At 51.0% G+C, this 22,450-nt stretch overlaps 5 protein-coding genes across 5 annotated transcripts; 2 read left to right on the top strand and 3 right to left on the bottom strand.

Moving 5' to 3' along the window:
- Positions 1-376: 376 nt before the first annotated feature.
- Positions 377-2,153, top strand: CABS01_04155 (protein phosphatase type 1 complex subunit Hex2/Reg1; the record flags this gene model as incomplete). The annotated part of the gene is made up of 2 exons (XM_060537526.1): positions 377-1,074; positions 1,121-2,153. 2 exons carry the CDS (start codon positions 377-379, stop codon positions 2,151-2,153), a joined length of 1,731 nt encoding a protein of 576 aa, XP_060390371.1.
- An 8,806-nt stretch (positions 2,154-10,959) lies between these two features.
- On the bottom strand, positions 10,960-13,593 carry CABS01_04156 (Rad17 cell cycle checkpoint protein; the record flags this gene model as incomplete). The annotated part of the gene is made up of 1 exon (XM_060537527.1): positions 10,960-13,593. One exon carries the CDS (start codon positions 13,591-13,593, stop codon positions 10,960-10,962), a length of 2,634 nt encoding a protein of 877 aa, XP_060390372.1.
- Positions 13,594-14,447: 854 nt separating this feature from the next.
- On the bottom strand, positions 14,448-15,817 carry CABS01_04157 (uncharacterized protein; the record flags this gene model as incomplete). Its single annotated transcript, XM_060537528.1, has 3 exons — positions 14,448-14,587; positions 14,643-15,275; positions 15,328-15,817. The coding sequence occupies 3 exons, from the start codon at positions 15,815-15,817 to the stop codon at positions 14,448-14,450; spliced, it is 1,263 nt and encodes a 420-aa protein (XP_060390373.1).
- A 1,361-nt stretch (positions 15,818-17,178) lies between these two features.
- CABS01_04158 (uncharacterized protein) lies at positions 17,179-19,084 on the top strand (the record flags this gene model as incomplete). Its single annotated transcript, XM_060537529.1, has 4 exons — positions 17,179-17,914; positions 17,965-18,323; positions 18,402-18,858; positions 18,915-19,084. 4 exons carry the CDS (start codon positions 17,179-17,181, stop codon positions 19,082-19,084), a joined length of 1,722 nt encoding a protein of 573 aa, XP_060390374.1.
- A 111-nt stretch (positions 19,085-19,195) lies between these two features.
- On the bottom strand, positions 19,196-22,154 carry CABS01_04159 (extracellular alkaline serine protease; the record flags this gene model as incomplete). The annotated part of the gene is made up of 5 exons (XM_060537530.1): positions 19,196-19,862; positions 20,345-21,292; positions 21,484-21,527; positions 21,606-21,842; positions 21,918-22,154. The coding sequence occupies 5 exons, from the start codon at positions 22,152-22,154 to the stop codon at positions 19,196-19,198; spliced, it is 2,133 nt and encodes a 710-aa protein (XP_060390375.1).
- Positions 22,155-22,450: the final 296 nt, after the last annotated feature.

Here is a 22,450-nt window from a genome sequence, read left to right on the forward strand (position 1 = left end):
CATCGCTCCAGTCACCGCCTTTGTTTCTTGGGACGCCACCGCGCTAGGTCCTGAGCCACCAAAAACCTGCACGGTACAACCAACGGCCTGGTGTGGGAGGAATAAGAAAAAGGGACCGTCATCCTCCCGGACAAAACAGCCCCCTCTCCGTCCTGCGTAGCCGTCGCCCCGATTACCGACTCTTTGGTCCACGATCTACGACCTGCTGCTATCACCTCCTTCTCACCCATCTACAACAACCACAACAACAACACCAACACCACATCCGACGACCTCAGCTTCTACTTGGATACTTATGATCGATCTTTCTCGCCTCTGTACTGAATTAGCGGCGATCAGGAACTAACGTTCCTCAATTCGCCCAAACACCTCTACGATGGCAGTCGTTTTATCTTCAGAGGAGAATACCTACTTCTCCTCGTCTAACCTGCGACGTTCGCACTCACAACCAAAGTTCGTCACAAAACAAGCGAGCTTCCACTCTGCTCCCGCCCCTAGCCATATCAGCGACGTTTTTGCGGACGCCAAGGTGTATCCCGACTCAGCACCGTCTTCTGCCCCCTCATCTCCCAGGACCATTCACGCCGAGTCTACCGACCTCTCTTGCTCCTCAACACCAGCCAGCAATGTCTCCATTGCATCCGACTGCGACGACACGTTAGAACTTGCGGTGCACGCCAACGACCACTTTGTCATCCCCCACTATGGAGAGTCTGGCTACTTTGACCAGGTTGAAGACCTTGAAGCACCAACAAGTCCCCGGACTGGAGACTCGTACACTGTCTCACCCGTCGACAACGACACCGAAGGAAACACATCGAGGCCCAACACACCAGAGTTCATTTTGGATGTAGAACACGCTGAGGACGATACCGCTGTCCGAGCACAACCCTCGCGTCACGTTGACTATCTCTCGCACAACTGGAAAGAGGAGGATATTTGGTCATCATGGAAGTTCATTGTGTCCCGAAGATCCGAATACAGCAACGCGGCTCGCTTAGAAAACGCATCTTGGAGGACCTGGATGAAGGCGAAGAACCACCTGAAAACCGTCTCCCCCGAGACCCTGAACTGGTAGGTGCCGTGGAAGCGTAAATCAGTCCAAACTAACTCTTGGCAGGCTCAAGGACTGTGATGTCACCTGGCTTTATGGACCCTTGCAGACAGGTCCAAACACTTTGAACCCCATCACTACCGACCCCAACAGCGCTAGGCTTACCAAGAACAACTCGTTTGTAAACAAAAAGCCAATCCTCAAGAAGAGGAGTATGTCGGAAGTCATGCTGCAGAGGTCGTTATCCGCGTCCTCTCTGCTAAAGCAAGCTGCCGCGGCAGTCCAGGCTCAAGAAAAGGACGGACGCAGACGTCTTGCTCGACCAACACTGGAGCGAGCCACCACAGACTACGTCACGTTTCCATTTTCATCGAGGAGGCTGAGCCGTGAGAGCTCCAACCTGTGCCCGTCAAGTACATCATCCGGCATCATCTCGCCGTGCAGTGAAAAGAAGCACATTCATTTCAACGAGCAGGTGTCTCAGTGTATCGCGGTTGACATCAAGGGCGACGATGACGATGATGACGCCGACACCGAGCGCTACGACAACAGCGATTCTGACGAAGGAGCTATCATGATGAAGAGATCACGAACAAAGAAGAAGGCACCCTTGCTCAGAAGGAAGTCGTCCAAGGCTTCCGCAGCTGCTGAGGGCAAGACGATTGCGATGTTGCCATCAACCACTCTCAAGTATCGCGAAGATACTCCCGAGCCGCCAGAAACAGCAATGAAGCACAGCACATCGTACAGAAGCCCCATCATGTCACCATCCTCTTCTCAAGAAACTCTTCGACCCTCCAAGGGCTCCGGCAAGTTTTTCTTTGATGACGATGACGATGAAGAGGAGGAGGCCGTTTCCATGGGTTGGCAGTCACCGACAAAACCCGACGACAAGTCTACGGGCTTACAACGATCATCGTCCACCAACAGTCTGAACGCCGAACCAGCTGGCATGCGTCGGACCTCGTCAGGTATGTTCATGCCATATGAAGAGGGGGAATCATCTTCCAACGAAGGAATCATCGGCCGGGTCATTGATACAGTTAATACAGCCCGGGATATTGCTCATGTCATTTGGAACGTGGGCTGGAGGAAATAAGGAGCTCAGTCAAGATGGTTGGGAGCTCGGGTATTTCTTGCTCGACTCCAGCGAAACTCAATCGGCACGTCGTTCTTGGTAGTCGGTGTACGATACGGGGAAAAGCGGATGCATCTATCCTCATGCATCTGCGAGAAGTTTGTGGGATTTCATCTCTTGAAGCATCCACGAGGATGTAATCAGGCCAACGCAGATGGCCCAAGGACGACTTTGGTCTAAATCACATCATCACACACGGGGAGCATCATCATGCAGCGCGTCGACGGCTCCATCACATTTGGTCGCGAGCCCCATGAGGAATGGCACATGGTGGGATACCGGCGCTTAGGCCTGCGAATCATGGTAATGGAATAGTCAATGCTCTCACTATCATGGCAACAAGGAATGTTGCGTGGGGGTTTAATGACGATACACGGAATATGCTTGTAACAATCATTCTTGGGGAAATCTTGGGTACCAGTTGGTCTTCACCAACAAGGCCTGGCACGCGAATTGGGTCCAGGTATGGGGTTTCAGCAATGGCGCAATGGGGGAAAGATGGACGGGAAACAAAAGAAAATGGCTCGTTTCACAATAAGAGTTGGCTGGGTCTCATCAGAGTGTGGTACAGTCGGGTTTGGCTTGTTTCTGGCACTCATAACTTGCGTCGTGGGAAGAGGTGGAAACTTGGGGGCCGCGGTGTAGCTACTAACTTGACGTCGACTCCCGCGATGCAGGTCTTGTCCATATCGGGCTCGGCGTGCCTTGCGTGGAGATGTCGAGCATTCTTGGCGGCTTCGGCTTGCGGCAAGCAAAACCCCCCATGGGTATCAAGGGATGAGGCAGTGGAAAAGTGGCGTACGATTGTGTATCGCCGAGGGGAACGGAACACACATGGATGAGACCTGGATCCAATGTATATAGAAAGGTGGGAAAAGGCTCGAGCAAATGAACTCGCCGTGGCAAAGGTGCCAAAATTCACACGATTTAACAACATTTGTTCTCGTCTCCCGTGATGATTTCCTGCATACTCACATCATGACCACGAGAGTGATTGTACTTGTGCTTGTTCATTTGTATACCTGTCCCGGCCGTTAACCTCGTGGTTTACGTATATCATTCCGCCAAATGTCTCCCAGTCTCTCCAATGTCTCAGTATATTTGCCTTTTCCCATGACCATCTCTGGGAAGCAAGGGATGGGAATGGGATGGATTGGCAGCTAGGTATTGGGCTTGACCGCCATGGAGGCAAGGAACATTAACGCCTCTTGCTGCTGGGGTGTTGTGCGAGGGTGTGTTTATTTGATTCGAATCTGGATGGGAGAGAATAGGTATATTGGATTTTCTTTCTTTTGTTACGGGATGACGTGCTTCTAGATTATTCGTATTTACGGATATAATCGTGGGCTTTTTGTCACTCTAGCTTTCTCTCTACCGTATACTCTGGACCTCCTCGGCTACTCGTTTGTGTATCTGGGGTCATTTGTCTTGGTATGTATTTGGCTCCCCGCGGCCGGCCGGGTGATGGACCGCGCGGGAAACCCTGAGGACCTCTACGGACGGGACGGGGAGACGGGGAGGACGGGGAGAAGGTGAGCTAGATGGCTAGCTGAGGACCCAGGTGTGCCTGAGCCTTGGGGAGGGGGAAGCATAAGGCCGAAGTGGGTTTACCTGGGTGAGGTGTTGGAATGCGGCTGATGGGGTCTGGACGATGAGGCTCCCTTGAACCCCTGCGGAGATCCCTCTCTCTCCAGTCCACACTTCTATAGATGTCGGGGTGTGATGGCCATCTGCTAATTTTACCGTATCTTTTGATATTTGAGAGAAATCTACAGACGAGTTGTGAGATTTGATCCGTTTAGGCTGCTTACGTTGGAACTCAAAGATTCATCGGCTCCTTCCGGGGGTGTTACAAGTGTTGCTTGCTAGGTTAATGGTGGTGATGGTGGTGGTGACGGTGACGAGAGAGGTGTGGGAAGCGTGATATTGGTGGCTGATGATGTAAACGCCATTCTCTGCGCGCTGACCGGGGAGGGGGGGAGTTTAAGGAAGGCAGTCACGGTACGGGCCTAAACTTCGATACTTACCACATGTTTATTTTCTTATTTACAAGTTTGTGGCTTTTTTGACCCTTCCCGCGTGCAGTAAGATAGGTTTCCTGTAAGCAGAAAAAGATGTTCAGGGTCCAATACGTGGCTGAAAGTTACCTTGCGCCATCTCGTCGTTCGGGGCGTTTTTACCACAGTTTGTGGGCTTTTTCGGTTGCTATCAGTGTTTTACGTACGACATTGCATATCCTTTGCTTTTCCGTTGATTTTCTTTCACGGTGTTTGCCCCAGCTTCCATTGATTTCCCCCCTTTGGACTTTTGGGGAACATGCAGCGCCCTGAATCGTCGTGTTCATGCAGGCTTATCTGACGATATGCGCGTCACTATACTCCGCGTCTATCTAGCCTCTTCCGCGCCCTTCTTTTTCACTTTCGGTTTCCGTTCAGTTTTGGGCTGAAGTGTGTAAAGTGGGAAACGGGAGAGTTCACGTCTTATCTCATGAATCGGGGTGTTTGAGTAAGGGTCCATCTCAGATTACGCGCGGAGAATCCTGGAGAGAGAGAGAGGGGGGGGGAATGAGGGCAGGGGAGGTAGCCAATGCTACATTGATCGGACGATTCCATCTACCCTCTCTTGTCTTCTTTCTTTTTTTTACCTCGGTGATTTTGAACGATTTTAGGTTGCGGGTTGCACCGATATCTGAGGGACCAACGCGGAGCAGCGATCCGCAGTGGTACTCTCACACTCAAGGTCACCGGGCAGGCTCGCGGCAGGCCGTGGCGAGGTGAATGGAGGAAAAAGCGAGGATCCATGTGGCGAGTTGGCGATGATATGCACGATGAGAGCATGATACCGAAACGGAACGGGAATCGGGAGGACGCGGAGTTTTGGCACCCACCCACCAACACCCCCACTGAAAATCAGGGTCCTGGAGCGCAGGGGGGACTGCAAGGTCAGAATGCACACACGTAACAGGGGGAACAAACAGGGGATAGGACTGGAGTTATTGTCTGGAGACGTGTTTCTGTTTTTTGGTGGAAGAGGATGAGCTTCGTGCGGAGGTGGAGGTGGCAAAAAAAAACGGAACCTGGAAATCGAGGAAGAAGAGGGCGAATTACCCAACTCGCATTGGCAGTGGTTCCGCTTGTCAAGTTGGACCCGTGTCGATCACCCCCTTCGAGGCCGGAGAGAAACCCGCTTTTTGGGCGTGGGGTTTTTTTTACTTACATGCCGCATATGCTGCTTCTGCTTACGTACATGTTGCAGCGACGATCTCGGGAGTTCCAGAAGAGGTGATTGTGGTAGGTACACTTAAGTGGCTAGATAGGTGGAGGCCTGGACAGAGGCTTCTCGTACGCCCTTCTTACAGCGCATTGAGTATCGTGGTCCGATCTTACTGCGGTGCCCTGAGATACCCTTCCCTCGGTGAATGGATGCCGAGCAAAGGGGCTCGGACTAGGCAACTCAACTGACTACTTAGCACCTCCGTGCCGATCACCCTCCGCGGTGCCGAGTTTAGTCAGCGAAGCGTGGTTGGGGAAAAAAAGGCCGTCTGCCGGACCGCATGGTGGTAAGTGGCTGAGCCGGGAAACGGGGTGCGTACTCGCGCCGTGTGCAGTGTTGGACTTATCCCGCTGGCGAGATGCATCAAGAAGACGTATGTTGGTGTAACGAGGCACGGAGCTGGTTTGGATTATCGATGGAAAGGAGGCAAGTATAGCGAGCCAAGCGAGTGAATGAGATAGCTGCGTATCAGCTACGGATAGACGGATCCGAGATATGTGCGCTGACGCAGAAGGGCTGGAGGCCGACGGGCGAGCAATCGAGGGTATGTTCACCTACATTGGAGAGATAGGTAGTCAATGGCGCAGCCAGGCGTGGGGGGCCCCCATGGGGCCGTGCTACGGTTCCATGGCGGCTAGGCGGCTCTGGAAGGGCTTGGAGAATTCCTTGGTGGAAAGGGGTGGGTGTGAGAAGTGGCTGCTTATAACCCTGGGCGATTCCAAGTACACCTGGGCGGTTCAGATATGTGTAGGTCTAGCAAAGCAGCTAGGGGAAAGTTTCTCACATCTAGAGCCAGGAGGGAGACCTGGAAGGAGTCTGAGGGTGTGGTTGAGACGACAGGATGGTGTGTGCTTGTGTGGTGGTGGTGGTAGTTTCTGTTATCATGGTCCTTCTGGGGAATTCGAGTGTGTAACACATACGCCCGTAGCTTTATCTTGGACAATAGGGATTGGACGAGGTAAGCCATTGGCCAATGAGAGTACTGAGAAGGAAAGCGTGCCCGTTCGGTGCGTCGTACACACTCTGTCGGGACGGATGGTGTGCTGTTCGAAGTTGGATGACCTAGTAGGAGGGAGCCGCAATGTTCTAAGACTAGGTTTGGTTTCGATGGCATCGGCGCCGGGCGTGTGGGCATCAAGAGACACCTTGTTTCCCTGGTTGTGGAGAATGATCTGGATTGTTTACTTCATATCTTGGGGAAATGGGGCGTGAGGATGGGTTCTGGATGAAGACATGGCTTGACGCCCCTCAAAGTTTGGGGCCCCTTATCTCACGGATACGCTACGTTACCATGCCCTATGTCTGAGCTTGCAAATGTCTCCCACTCCCTTGCTTGACGCTTCTCCACGGGGAGAGGCGGAGAGAACGTGGAGATGGGAAGAAGTTTGGGGGTGGGTGGGATCAGTGAGACATTGATCTGGGTTTGGGCTTTTGGTGGCTAACCGCGTGTTCCACCCGTTTGTCCAGCGACGTCTGTGACTGTGTTTCTGTGCAACCAAACACGAGGGGTGAAAGGGGTGTGTGGCGTGGATTTGTGACGGTCTTTCGTAATTATAAGGGATGATGATGGAATCTGCGTGAACTTGATTTTCTGCCCTGAGCAGAGAGACTCGAGGAGTCAAGATTGACGACAGGCGTGTTTGTGTTGATCATCAATCTTGAGTGTTTATCCGTCAGTAATGTCTGTGTGAAACAACGCCCTTTAGGCGGTGATAAGGTGGTGGTATCTAGTGGTGCTTGCATAGCTGTATGCATTGATGCCGACGGAGTTCGACCTTGGGAGAAAGGGCGCAACCTGGAAGTGGATAGGAGATTCCCATCCTGTAACAGTCGACGGCGTGTGAGGTTCGGGGACTGACTAGACGCTCGCATGTGTTCCCAAGTCATGGCTTACAAAGTGGTTGTCGTGTCGTACTTGCCTTTGATAGAAAATTGTTAGTGACACCGACAGTTTCGAGTAGGCTCTTCTCACATGCGATTGAGAGTTGAGGGAACCCTGCAATCTTGATACAGAGGTTGGTATATGTAGCACTACTGACTCGAGGCTAACTAACGCTCCTGCCGCCGCGCGAGCGGAACCGTTGCATCAATCATCCGGGATGCAGAGCATTTATGAGATGGAGGGCTACTTGATAAGTAGCCGCAGCTAAGGATGATGGAGCCTCACTAGGGTTGCCGAGGCCAAGGAGGTAATGCTCTCCATTGGAGATGGAGACGATAAGACCGATTTCATAGCGCCTTGGGGGTCCAAGTCTAGAACTCAATGATGCTACTTTCTACCAGGAAATTTGTGAGCAAAATGGTAATATGTGATGTCGAACTTCGATGTTCAAGACTTTGACGTTCCAGGCTTGAGTCTTCACATATAGGGAGTGTTTGCGTCAGTGAGATGGCAACTCTCTACTCTTGATTTTGGACACGTCTGGCCAGGCAGCAATCTGAACCTTCGTCCGGATCCTTATTCAGACTGCGTCAGAATGTGAACAAGAAACTAGGGCAATTGGTTGAAGAGATTGTGTGTGGTGCTCAAGCAGCAACTCAAGCTAATGGCCCGTCCCTGTTGAGGCTATCTACTTGGCCTTGAATGTGCTTGCCACAGTACGTAGTGGGATTATTCTTACGACATTTTGGTATTCAACGCCATTGTAATTAGTACTGTTGCTTGTACGTTCATTACCAGGGATATCAACGTTGGTAACAGGGTTTAAACGGTAGGCTCCTCGGTGACCCGAATTGAAGAGAGTGGTTGCTTCAACCACTCGCTTTTGTCTTGTTCAAACAACAGAACACTAATAATTGAGTCGAACAATCAGATATTGTAAGGCTCTCATTGTGCTTGGTAGACTCAAATCCATAGTCACTTACCGATCCGCAGGACACAGATGCGGGCGCGGTTGTTTGGAAATGACTTGCGATTCCTCTGATCTGAGAATAGTAGGATCTGGCTTCATTTTTTCGGCCATCACGCAAGCCAGCCCTCACATAATACAGGGGGCACTTAAGGCCAACTGCTGGGTTGACCAGGACATAGTGGAATTTCCAAATACCACAAGGCCCTTACGTACTTTGTAGTAGAGCTCGAGGACGATATCTCAAGACAGGAAACTCAACAGTGCTTTAAAAGTATATCATTAGTGCTGAAAACACATAAATACTCCGGGCCCCCCCCTGAACGCTATTCGAGACGCGTCGCGAAGGAAACCCGGCTTATCATGGTGTTGGATCTAAAGATGTCGTGTGCTAAGTATTTATATATAAAGGAGCAAGAGCTACATTAGGTAGTCGAGCCTTTGGTATTACGAGGCGCAACAGACGCAGAAACCTATGATTCTTCCACGCCTTGTCATTAGAAACTTGTCGTGAGAAACATGCTAGAGACTAAACAGAGGAGTCAACGGGTAGCGACTCTGGTGTCTTCATACCAAACAGCCTGTCCAATTCTAGCCTATCACCTTTGCTAGAGTATTCTAATTGTAATAAACTTAATAAAACAAGAACCAGGGTACTCTGACAGTGGCTGTTTGAGGAGAAATAGAGAAGAAAGAAATCTCCAGAGGAGAACTGAGGGGGATTCTGCTTGTGACAATGGGCATTCGAGCAGCAATGAGTTGCCTTTTTTGGCAAGCATAAGGGGGCCGATATAGAGGCCTCCAGTTTTAGCTTGAACTTACAGCTATTTTATAATGTGGTACTCTGGGAACATGTTTGTCTCGTACACGTCATAACGTGGGGTTGGAGCAGGGCTCACAACCAAGTTTCATCAAACGTGGTTTGAAGGCGCCCGTTGAGTAGTAGCCAGCCGTATGCAACTGGAAGCTCTGACCATAATCGCTTCGCGACATGCACGTCTCTTGGACCTACAAGAACCGAGAATGCGGTCGGTGGTGGATTTGATATCTTGCGGCCGTTATCGCGATAATTATACTGCCAGTGCTGGCATTCCTGTCTTCGATACCTCAGTTTGAGGGTCAAACACAGGCGTACACTGTTCAACCGAGTACGAGATGCAACGTGGGTAGTTTCCTTCTGAATGATACGAGACGATGGAGTGCTGTTCATTACTCTGAACCTCCTAACCAACGCTGCTTCAAGAATAGCCATGTCCTCCTCCATGCGCGGCAGAGGCGGATATAATCCAGAGGAAGGGATCAGGAGGATGTACACGGCATGCAACCCAAGACGTGGCTTTTGCATGGCAAATGCTTTCGCTTCATTCTACGAATATCTTTATGCTATCAAGACGGTTTCCGAGCGCCATAGCTGGAGCCGGCTATGTATCGACACATTTTGGCGGCAGTACAACTAAGGAGCTCCACGTTGATGTCTCGAAGAATCTGGAGCACTAGTGTTCACATGAGCACGCCTACTAATTATGAACTGAGGGGGTTATTCTAAGTAGAGAGGCGAGCTATTCAACAGGACTCACTCCTTCTTGACTCACAAGTCTGAGTGCAGTCATAGATACCGACGACCTCCCAAGAAACGGATACACCTTCACCGTCTTGAGGCGAGACCAGCTCAAAAGAGCATCTTCCTTAGTCTGATCGTCGGCAACTGGCTCCTTCTGCCTTGGCTATTTACGTTATCTAGTAGCACTTATAAAATGCCATTTATAGCAGAACTTGTACTTCTTACTCCCACAGGCCATTGGGCTGGTTGTTGGCAGAGGCAACATAAGTCTCTGAAAACTCGCTGGATTCTATTGCCTTAGAACTAGCGGTAAACAACATTCAATGCATTGCACTCGGACATGTTCCCCAGCTTATCTCTTCCCGAATCTGTCCTCTCTTTCTACGTATTCCAGCCTGAATACTACCAACGAGCGAAGCTAAGTGAAGGGATGAAGGTATAATATAGGTGGGAGATACCGAGGTATCGATATAGACCTGTTCCCTTGGCTGAAAACCCATTAAACAGACATTTCATCCTGCTTCAAAACAGGGACAACTTTGTACAAAAATGTGCACAAAATGACACTGGCTTGCCTCGCTTCACCAAAAGAGCAGTCAACAGTGGCCTTTTTATGAGGAAATAACTAGACACCACGGTTCCACCTCTCAATATCGGTTTGGACAGCACCCAATTTGGCAAATAGAATTCCTGAACAAGAGCCTGGCGGTGGTTTGGGGAACACCAAGCACACATTGTGAGAGAGTCACCAAATGGGATTGAGCGCCAGGCAACGCTCAACAACAAGTACAACACAAATGCTAGACTCACGAAGGACCAGTTTCTCAACCATAACACTGCGCATGAGACAACATGATGATCAAGACATGGTTTAAGCTTTATATATTGCTCTACAGAGACACCGTTCCCCCATAGTGTCCCATCCTACGTAGGAACCTCATCCTTTTAAAACATCAAACACAACCCCGTTTTTCCACACCCAAAAGAACTCCTCGCCAGCCCAGCCAGAAACACTCTTTGTCCCCGGAGCGTATTTGTACAAATCTAGAACCATCTCTCTTCCTCCACCTCGCACAGACAACCGTTAATCATCCTCAATATCGTCATCACTAATGACCAAATTCTGCACCGCTAACCCGGCCACAGACCCATCGCCTTTATGCCGGAACGCAGAGCCCTTCTTCCGCGGTGAAGCCTCCTCCGAAGGCTTATCAGTAGCCCACGCGTCACCCGTCATCACACCATCAATCTCCTGCGCGTCCTCAGCCTCAGCTTCATCATCGTCTCCCGTCTGCGGACCAATGCCCTGGAACGACACAACCTTTTCAAGATCCTTAAGCTTGAATGAGTGCAGCGTCGACTTGCGTCCGCGGACAATGGAGGCCATGTACGGCAGGCGCTCGAGTAGCATCTCCCTACGAGCCGAGCTGCCGAGAGAAAGCAACGGTGCCGATGTCGCGCTCCCGTCCGTCTTTGACAAAGTTTCCCGGGTTGACTTGGGCTTCGACTGGTGATTAGCCATCCAGCTACCCATATCCGCCTGCTTGGGCCGTCGAAACGCGCTGGCGCCCTCCGTAAGACTCTTCCGCGGCGCGCTCTCTTCTCCCTTCATGAGCTTCGTCGACCAGACGTTAACAAGGCCTTTAAACTTTTCCTTTGTCCGCCACAGCTTGAGACTCGTCGGGTAGAACATCTTGAAGGCATCCGCACCCTTTGCACCGGTCGAGGCTTTGCGCTTGACGGGCGACGGTAACGAGAAGAGCAAACCACGAACGGCGACGTGGAAGGCAATCTCATCCTGCCGAAGGACATGGCTTCCCGAGTCCTTGCCAAAGTTCGAGGTGCCTCTGCCGCCGAAGAAGGAGTCCCATGACGGGAGGAGCAAGTCGCTCTCGGATAGGTATTCTATACATCCGTTGACGTAATCCAGGGGTGTCGAGGCGTCGAAGGGGGGCACATTCTCGCAGGAGAACATGTAGTTCTCGTGAAGAGCAGAGATGAAGGTCTGTGTATCTGTACCGGTTTCATCCACCAACGTATCAACCGATACCTCCGATGGCTTCGGGCGGGAGTGATGCGCGAGGTAGCTCGGTAAGTGTTCAGCTGGGTTCGTCGTTGAGGGCGCTTCCTCCCTCTTGTTGTAGACCACTTTTCCAACCGCGTGAAAAATACCAAGACTCGCCTCGCGCTGAGAAATGAGCTCCAAGGTATCTTCTTCTCCTTTTGTAAGAGAGATGCCCGCCTTGGCGCCCTTGGACTGCTTGCTCAAGGCAACCTTGGCTCCCCAATCCGCGTCTTGATCACCCTTCAAACACATGAATTCCAGAGAAGAGATTGCACTGCGGATATCCCCTATCTCGCCCAGGCGTTTCAGCACTTGAGGTCCTGGAGTGCGCTTCCTCCCGGATTTGCGTGCTTCTTTCATCACGGTCAACTCCAGCGCTTTCGCGAGCAGGGTAGGCGCAACGGCATTGAACTCTATAACCCGTGTCCCAGGGTGCCGCAAGATCTCGGGGCCAAGCAATCGGTGGGCAGTGAAGCTATCTGCCGAAGCTGACGTTGTGGTCAGTAGTGTCTCTGAGATGACTAAGACGACAGGCGTGATGGGCTCATTGGCAGACCGCCGCCCGTAATTCGAGAGCGAGGGCATGTTCGACGCCAAGTACTCCACGAGGGTGTTTCGAAAGGAGGCTAAGGCTGTCGAAGACCTTGAAAAAGTGTTGGGAAACTCTTCCACGAGGATGATCTTCCCTGACAAGTCGGATTTCGTGCTGGCAGGACGTGGTGCCTCGGTCGTCAGATCAGTATCCAGCTGGCCAAACTTCCCGCTTCTGCCCAGAAATTCCTGGAACTGAGCGGAAGCTGATGTGTACCCAAGATGTGCGCCAAGTGCACCGGTTGGATTCCTCCACTCCAGGAGCTCGTAGCCCATGTCCCTAGCTAGAAGTCGCATGGTGGTAGTTTTTCCCGAACCCGCAGCACCCTTGAGAACCAGAAGCCGTTGGCGCATCCGTCCGGCGAGGACATCTTCCAACCACTTCCTCACGTCTGAGACCTTCCTCTTGTGTACTGCCAGCTCTTCCAAGTTTATGGGCCCGAAGCGTTCCGACCAAGGTCGCAAGTCGTCGTCGAGAGCAGCCGGTTTATTCGGGCGCGGTGGCTTGAGGAACCTCTGGCTTGATGCCAGACCTGTTGACGACGAGACGGGTGTATTATCTCGGAACCGTTTCCGCGCATTCTGCCCGACAATGCTAGAGGTGCTAGCTTTCTGTTCTGCAACATCATCGTCCTCAGATATCGGGTCGCTTATTATGTCGTCGAGAGGTACCGTCCTCGACGAAGCAGCTGGCCTTGCACTGGATTTCGATGCCTGCTTGGAGAACAACGTCATGAGGTTTCCATTGCGGCCCTTCTCTTCCACCTTGACGCGCTTCGTTGGCTTGCCCTTGGCCTTCTCGGGGCTGGTACTCGGGCTCTTTGTGTTCTTGTTTGCTGGACCATTGCGTGATTGGAGTATAGCTGGCGCCGCGGTGGTTCGACGCTTATCGGGTATACGACTTTGTGGTTTCGTTGGACTGGGAGATGCAGTCGTGCCTCGCGTATCTGATTTGGAGGGTGAGGAAAGGAGGAAATTCGTGAGCGTATTCGTCTTGGGTAGGTCTTCCTCATCGTCCGACTCGACGACATTGCGCCTTCTTCGTTTGGCTGGCGGAGCCATTGGGCGGGATAGTGGTAAAGAAGCTCAACATGAGCGCATGTTCTCTGCAGGTTTGCAGGCCGATCGACGCGTCTGATTTTTTGGCCTGGCAATTCGGAGTTGTTGAAGGCGTGGGCAGGCTGTGAACAATCTGCAAGAAAGAATGACCAAGCATGCACTTACCTACCTCTCTGCCTATGGTGCTTTTGGCGGGCGGCTAAAGCACAGCTGCATCCTCGTCATTTTGGAGCCTCGCCAATCTGGATCTGGTCCCCACTTTGATGCACTTTACAGCGAGTGGACACTAACTTATCGCTAAATCATCTGGTCTTGTTGGTACCTGGCGGAAGCCGTACCTACCCATTTTAGTAGTAGGCTTCCCCTTCAATGCTCATATCCCATATTCTCACCTGGGCTTATGATACGCAAAGAGCAAAAGGCATACAGACACATTTCGGCGAATTCAGCATAGCTGGAATGAGGCTTACACATCACTCAAGCTTCCTGACCACAATTCTTCAACCGATGACAGGACTAGCGTATTTTTGGAAATATAATCCAAGTGAGTGAAGAAGGTCTCAGGAACTGAGACTGGATGCCTCACTGAATGGAGCGAGACCCTCGCCTACGAACAATGAGGCTCCCACACGACGGCGTCAATCGAGGAGGAAAAGTAGATAGACACACAACAAGTCTGAGTTGAAAGATTTGACATATTGACAATTTCATTACACATTCCAAGTCATTTCCATGCTATGTACCCACATGTTGTACAGTAGAGCTAGATTAAAGACAGTCCAAGCTAAGTGAATCCAGCTTGTTCCCAGTTATGTGCCACGCATCAGGACAATTTCGTTTCCCAAAGCATGTTTGCTTCAATAGTAACCCCCAGACTTCAGGTCAGCAGCTCCAAATGTCCACCCACGGAAGTTGTCGACAAATGTTAGAGCAGACGCCAGGTACCGCTCGTGTACGTCACCCCAGGTCCTAGAAGCCTCTTTCATGGCGCGAATCGCTGAGAAGCTGTCAGTCCCTGCATACTAGAGCTTGAGCGTAGTGACCGTGCTGACCTTTAACATAGTGGGCGTCGGTGGCCCATTGAGAGTTCAGAGCTTCGTGCTCAACATGCCCCCAGTGACGTTGCTTTAAATCCGTCTCTACATTGTCGGGGTCGATCTTTGGCCGCAACAGGGAAATATAGACACCGAGTACGAGCAACCACCACTCCCTTACTAAGCTTATGTGAAATTTGGCCGGAATGACCGGGAGGAGAATTCGGACGGCGTGGCTCGTTGTGAGGAGATGCACTGTGAAGAAGTTGTATCCGTGGGTGCCACGGGGTATGGTTGCGACGAGAAGCGCAACCGCGAGCTCCTGTGACTCTTCGAACTGCTTCACCGGATCTGTGATGGTCCAGGCATTCCAGTATTCCAGGACAACGTCTTCATGCTTTGCAAACAAGACGTCGAGGTTGCCCAAGGATGGTTCCTTGAACAGCCCATCGAGTCGCTTGTCATCTGCGACCTTGTGAATCAGCTCGAACGTCGACTTTGAGCTGAACGGTGACGGCTTCGTGTATTTCTTTTCGTCGAGGTATTGGTGGAAGAAATTATATTGCGTGGCAGCCAATGCCAGGGCCTCGATCGCGATCTCCTTGGAGTTCATCTCGTAAGCGTATCCGAGGTGGATGAGGGGGTGGCCAACTACATGAGGGGTCAGCAAATGTACTTCGTCATTCTTCTGTGCAATACGCACGACCACCAATAAGCCCATGGACCAAAGGCTCGTCGCCAGTAAACATGAACTCGTCGACGACCTTCTTCCACTCGTAGGAGTTGTTTGCCAAAGAGTCTTCGAAGAAATCGACATATGCCCTCTGGTATGTCTTGTCGCCAAGGAGGTCTCTCCAGTCATCGTCGGTGACCTCGGCGGGAGACTCCTTCCATGGCTCCAGCTCCTTCGCTTCGGCTTCGTAGATATTTTGGAGCTGGCGGTCGTTCGCACCTAGCAGATACGCAGACGAAAGAACGTGTGCCGTGTGGTTGTCGAACTGGAGGTTGTGGTAGATTATGGAGTGGTTGACGTGGTTGGCCCTCAGCAGGTGCTTGAGGCATCTCGCTCGCCGGTCGTGGTCGGTCTCGACATCGTGAACTTCGACAGGGGGAATATTGATGGTTTGCGCCTTTTCGCCGTCTGGGACGAAGAGATTGACGATTGGAACGTAAGAGAGAAGACTGGGCGCCATTTTTGCAAGTGAGACCTTCAAGAAGTTCCCATTGTTGGAGGAGGGAGAAGTATTGCGACAGAGCTGCAGATGCAAATTGCCGTTAAAGACATGGCGCAACCCTCCGAGAAGCGTTGGGAAAGTGACGTTTGATGGGTTTGACTGAGTGGGGCCATTGTATGCAGGGAAGTGCGGGCACGTCCTCTTTTTGCAGGGACCGTCCCACCTCGGCGCACTTTAAAGTGCCCAGCGCGCCCACGCCCAAGCCGCTGGACACTGGCACCTTCAACTTCTCAACCCCGCCATTCCCGGCCGGCTGCCCCGCTATTTATCGGTCGTCCGGGAACGGAACGCCAGCAAAGGCATCCCTTCCGAGGGCCCTTTCCGGAGCTGCCTCTTCAGTATATCAATTTTCTCAGTGATCCTCCTGATACCTATTGAGACACAAGTTAGTCTCGTACAGAGCTGTTCAAACCTTGTTCTATAAGAATTGCTGAGCTTTAGAACCCTGCCTCAAAGCTCAACACAAGTATAGTGCTCTCGTCACTCGTCGTTGCCATCACCATCAAGAAGGAGGATAGAGCAACGTTCGTAAGTCCTAAGTCAGAAGCTACCATGGTGAGAGAATAAAACACACAGTTCACAATCTTCGTCTGAGATGACAGAAAGCCCTGTGACATCGCCAAGTGTGCTGCATGCCGGGCAATACGCAGGGGGGTGTAGCTGAAGGTAGCACGCGGCTGCCATCGTTCCATGTAGAGACACAGAGAGTCTTGCAAATGAAACCTATCGAGACAAGATAAATAATCACATATCCCTCATGGTCTAGGTAATTGGTTCTCACATGGTCGACCTCGACATGGTCTTCCTCCATATTTCATCCCAGTTTGTCAAAACAAAGGCTCGAGGTCATCCATGCTCTTGGGTGAACATGAACTGCACCATCCTCCAGACACGCATTCACGTTGTCCGGCGCTTACTGGTCATCTTCAGCTGCGATTCCCGGCTTATGTAACGCCGGCCGGGGAGCCATAGGTAGACCAGTCTACGCTGCGCGCATGAACGGTTGCAATTCTCGGTCAAACATGGGTGTCTGATTGGTATTCCGTTTTTACGGGGCTTATGTGAATTGGCCAATAGCGTGTACAGTTGTCACCGAAATCTACAACACCATGGCTCGCGATACATGGGATTGAAGAGCCTCAGCACGAGATGGTCTATAAACTATTGAGGATGTAGCAAAACCCCTCACAAAACTTAGAAACAACACATCCCGGGGATCACATTACAGCTGTCAAATCCTGCAATCCTTGCCAAACACTGGGTCTCTGAAATTACCCTTCTGCAAGACCTATCCAGTCACATCGACTTACATGACCGAAATGGAGGTTGGGAGTGATATCCACATCTTCTTGGGCACCTACCCGAGGAGGTCGGCAAACAGCCCAGCATCTTTCTATGTCACACCTAGGCTTGCTCGAGGCGGTCAAGAAGTCTTTTCAAATGAACAAAGGCCTCAAGAGACCTACTTCGCGGAGGCGACCTGGGCCCAGTACATCGGGGACACTTCCAGCTCTTCAGGACTCTCCTCAGATGACGGCCGAGTGTCCGAGATGTTCCCTACCTATCCAGCCTCCGTTGGCACCCGCTCCATTACGGACGACTCTTCCTCTGTTCACACCCCGGAACCTGTAACGCCCAACGATGAACCGGCTTCCATTCTATCCAGCTCCCCATCCTCTCTCGAGGTTCAACTACATGGTCAGGGATCCTACGGCGACCTGAGCCGGCTGCGTGGATACGACGACAAGTTGACTACGCCGCACTACGATCCAACTCAGAATCCTCCCAGATCTCTGACTCTTCAGGTCGATGCCCCTACACGCGTTACCAAGAAGTCAGCAGCCTCAAGACAACGGGTTGTCAAAGATGTCAGAAAGGTTAATCAAGTGAGAGGGACTGGAGCTTGCCTGAAATGCCGAATCCAGAAGGTACCCTGCTCGACTACCGATCCGTGTGGTACATGCACAACCTTCAGCAACAAGGAACAATCTGCTGAGGTCTGTTGTATCCGGGGAGATTTGAGCACCGTTGCCAAGGAGTGTTCCTACAGGAGATGTGAGCCGTGGTACTTCCAGCTTGATAAACTCAAACCTGACCTATTCTAGTCACTTGCTTGGCTCAAAAGGAAGACCGCGCTGTTAATGATACACTGAGACAAGCACGGCCTGAGTTCCGAGGGCCGGTCTTTCACGGGCAGATTCTCTTTGAGAAGGACTACAGTAAAGCTTCGATCCCTGCAGCCTTGAGGAATTATTATTGCACAGCACCTAATCACGGCGGTTGCACCTTTTCGAGAGATCATCCCAATCCCGCATTGTCGCAGGAACAGCTCGTCAAGTGGGCCGAACGCCAGGTTTTGCCAGAAGATCATAGGACATTCGAAGGTGGCATTGAATCGTTCATCAGACTCTACTCCAAGCCTTCCCAATGCAGCCGCTACAGCGTTGTTAGTCATCGGCCCCAGGTATGAACTGAATGTCTGCACGAACGTCTCCGGACTATATGCAGGCGTCCGAGAGTGGCCACCTCTAACAGCTTCCAGATGCAACTTTTGCAAAAGGTACATACCTTCAAGTCAATGTACAAAGTATATCGGACGCCAAATTTCTACTTCGCGCCATCGGACAATAGTCCAATTACCGAGCTGTCATTCTCAGCACAAGCTCAGATGAGAGGCGTCGCCAAGTCCGCTCTAGAAGCATCTGAACGAGATATTCTCGCCGAATTAGACAAGTATCTGAAGAACAAAATGGAGATCAACGACAGGCCAGCTGTCTGGGCCGCGTTGTGGCAAATGATGCTCATCTATCGAGACTTGCTCAAGAACATACGGTCATGGCATACCGCCAATAATGCCGAGTCTCTTCTTAATGCCATGGCGGTCTTCTACGGAAGTTCTTTTCGCACATCAGCAGCGTTAAGAATGACTCTGGATAAGACCAGTTACGGAGAGATTGCCAATTCATTTGAAAATGCCTTGAGCCTCCGCGATACCTTCTGTGAGCATACTCAGATTACCTGTCACCGTTGAGTCAACAAGTCTAATCTCCACCAGATCGACAGATTACTGCAGGCGTGAACGTTATTGATCAGCGTCTCAAGACTCTAGTTGTAGATCCAGAGATGAAGGTTCTCAAACGAAGGCAACCCAAAAAGTCGGTCGGTGGTAAACGCTCCGCTGCTGGAGAACAAGACGATGAAGACGATGTTATGGGAGGTTGTTGATAATGGCTTTAGTTTCTTTATCACCACCTATGGCTATCGGAATGCTGTCTTTACTGAAATTTGACTAGCGAGTAACACGATTGAAGTTTATGGACATTGAATCCATCTCGTCTAACAAGATTCCAATGCTCGGATGATTGTGATGCGAAGGTCTTCCCGTGCTTCAACTTTATCGACTGTCTCATGACGCAATCTCTGAGAAAGAATTTTCCATGGTGCTATGCAGTGATAGCCATTGTCCTTATCTTGCGCCATGGCCGAGAAGACTGCAGACATACCCTCTACTGTGCGGATCTTGTCAGCGCAGGAAATCAGTCCACTAGCATGTTCGTGGCGAACAAACTCGAGGATCTGCCCTGCGATTGCTGCCGCAATCATGGCAGAAAAAGATGTTCCACTGAGCTTGAAAGGTTCATTAGATAAAGCAGGTATTGGTAGCTCGACATCTTCGCCGAGTACTGCAAAGTTGTGTTTTGCGTGCGGCGATGGCGAAGGGTTGAAGTCGCAATTTGCTCGGATACCAGCTGTCGTAGAAAACATACAGAATAGTTTCAGACTGGTGTAAAGACGGGCTGGAAAGGCAATATCTCTGATGTTGCCAAAGTTGGATGCTGCTGCAAAGATGAGAACTTTTGCATTGCGAGCATCATTGATGGCAAGCTCCAGATCTGTATTTGCCGCGTCGAAACCCGAAGGCATAACGATGATGTCGGCCTTCCAGATAGTTCGAGCATGATCAATCGCCTTCTTCGTCAGCCACGAGCATTCGAAAGTTGGGCTTTACTCACCTGTGCCATGAGACTGGCTGTGTTGTCGGAAGCAAGTTGTCCCTCAAATACTCTTCCAACATAGATATCTGCGGACGTGTATATCCTTTTAATCAAGGCAACTGCACAGGTCCCATGATTCGTGTTGTCCTGGTAATTGAACCCGTTGACCGAAATGAAGTCTTTGTAACTCGTGGTGAGGCTACTTAGTTCACTTCGAACTCCAGTGTCCAGTATTACAATCCTCGATGGCTGAGAACTAGAATTCTGGGATATAGGACTCCGAATAACTCGGTCGAGTATGTCGAACTCTTCGAACCAATGATTTGATGACAAGGTACCGCTGCATCACCAGCTGTTAGCTTCTACTTCATTATTTCATCGGCCGGGGCATCATACCTTGACATAGGACCGTAGGCGAGCGATGTAGGCAGAGAGGAAGCACTAGCTCGTTAGCTCCTTAAGACAATCGAACTCGGGAAAAACAACGAACCTGAGATGAGGTATGTTGGGATAATCTTGCGGTGAATCCCAATTGGCCTGACTACTCGAAACAATGAGCCTTGCGCCATGCCGGTCATCAGATGCTCTGCCAAGAGACATCAGTGTTCGACTTGACGTAGGAGGATTCAGAATGACTGGATTTATGTCAACAAAGTCGGGATCTTTGAGCCAACAGTCATTGTAACAAGAATGGAGAACGTTGACGATGCGCTCCTCTATTGCGTGGCGGAGGCCCTCGTCATCATCTTCATATTCCCGAAAACTGTGTATGTCAAGACAACGCTCTACTACGTCTGCAAAGGGAGGAAAGAACTCGTTCTCCGCTCTCTTCTCTGCAAGTACTCTTGTTCCAACAATAAGATCCGTATTCGCGTGTGGTCTGTCGTCAATTTGCTTATCACTGGGTAGTCTGAGGGTCTCTATACCAACACCGAGCCCTATTTCGAGAAGCATAAGGCCTAGAGCAAGAATCTTGGGGAAACGATGCGCCATCGCGGGGTTCTTGGGCATCGTGCGGCCGTTGAACTGTGTTGAGAGGAAAGGCTCATTGACGTAGATGCCAGCGAGTTTTGCCGCCCGCTCTTCGAACATGAAATGGACATCGCTCTTGGTCCATGGGTTACGCATCCAGTCGGACCCATATAGTTGCCAGAAAGACTGTGCTAGCACGTAAGATAGCAGAACTCTACGTGATAGATTCAGCTTTGCCCCATGACAGGCCACCAGGTCGTGGAGAGAGATGCTGGACTCGTGGAGAAGGAACCCATTAGAGAACTGCTGCATAGGCTGCATGAACACACGTCCATCGCCTAGTGCTTCAAACCTCAACTGGCATTGGTTTCTGCATGTTATGAGTTGACAGAAGGTTTGCTTAGAAACCGCTGGGGCATTTTGCACCTTGGGTGTAGAAGATGGATCATCCGCAAGTTTAGCTCCACTGCAAATCATGTCAACATATGGCGACTACGATCTTAAGTCCATGGTCAAGGCATTGCGCACCTGTTTCTCGGGATTAAAATTTGCACATCCTGCCATTGGGACAGGGGGAAATGGTCTCGTCGATGCGGGTGGTCCAAAAAGAAAAGTCGGAATTTCATGGCATCAGGGGGTTCGCCACGTGAGCCACACCGCCGAAGCTGAAGATTTGCCGTAATATAGCCCGCTGCGTTGTCCTGAGAACACAAACATATAGGGGATAGCGTTCTGTGTAGCGCCCTGATGTACCCTTGACAGTCCCATCGTTGTTGTACCTTCGATTCCTTCCCGACAGGTTTGACTTCGGGAAACTCGGTCACCCGACGTGGTTGTTTTGATTTATGGATTCGGGCCAAACTTGAAAGGAACTTGTTTTGTTTTCGAAGGTTCTTGTACGCGGCTAAGTTGCACATAGTCTCGCGGAAGTGACGTCTTGCTGCATCCCAGTCTTGCAGGATCTTATATTGGCTGAGATCGCCTGTTTCGACGGAAACCCGGAAACTCTTAGGGTACTAGAGTGCAAGTCTTCGTCAGTCCCATGGGTGTTACGTAACTGGTTCAAGTTAAGCTCAGCACTATAAACTTACTCTGCCCAGCTTCTCCAGGACCGCTAAAAGTTTCAGAACCCGGTCGACGTTCTTTGGCTCCTCGAGTCCTCTCGTCTCCTTGAGCCACTCAGCCACGGAGACGAGCTCAGCACTCAAATTGCTCAGGAATGCTTTCGGAGCCGCGCCATCTTTTATGAGCTCTGAAACTGTATCGGAGACATTTCGCAGGCCGTGATTTGCTAGTTGGTTCGCGTCGTATTCCGGTGTTGAGACCATTACTGCTATTGCGGTGAGTAGTGACTGCGATCATGACATGTTGAGAAAGTTGGGTATGCGTTGACTGGACAAATAATGCCCTGAGGGGCTCCTTCAAGCCTCGTGATGTGAGGTGACCAAATTCTGATTGGTGCATGCATGTTCATTGGCGAATGAGGTGACGGTATATCGAGGCTGACAATAACTGGCGAGGTCTGCAAATTTCCGAGACATGAAAGATGGAGGCTTCTTCGGGCTCTTGGAAATACACGAGGAACACTTAACACGCTCTTCGCGAGGTATGTACAGGCGCCCCA

Source organism: Colletotrichum abscissum, assembly GCF_030869225.1.
Source record: "Colletotrichum abscissum strain IMI 504890 chromosome Unknown Scaffold_8.1, whole genome shotgun sequence".
In the NCBI taxonomy this organism is placed as follows: Eukaryota; Fungi; Ascomycota; class Sordariomycetes; order Glomerellales; family Glomerellaceae; genus Colletotrichum; species Colletotrichum abscissum.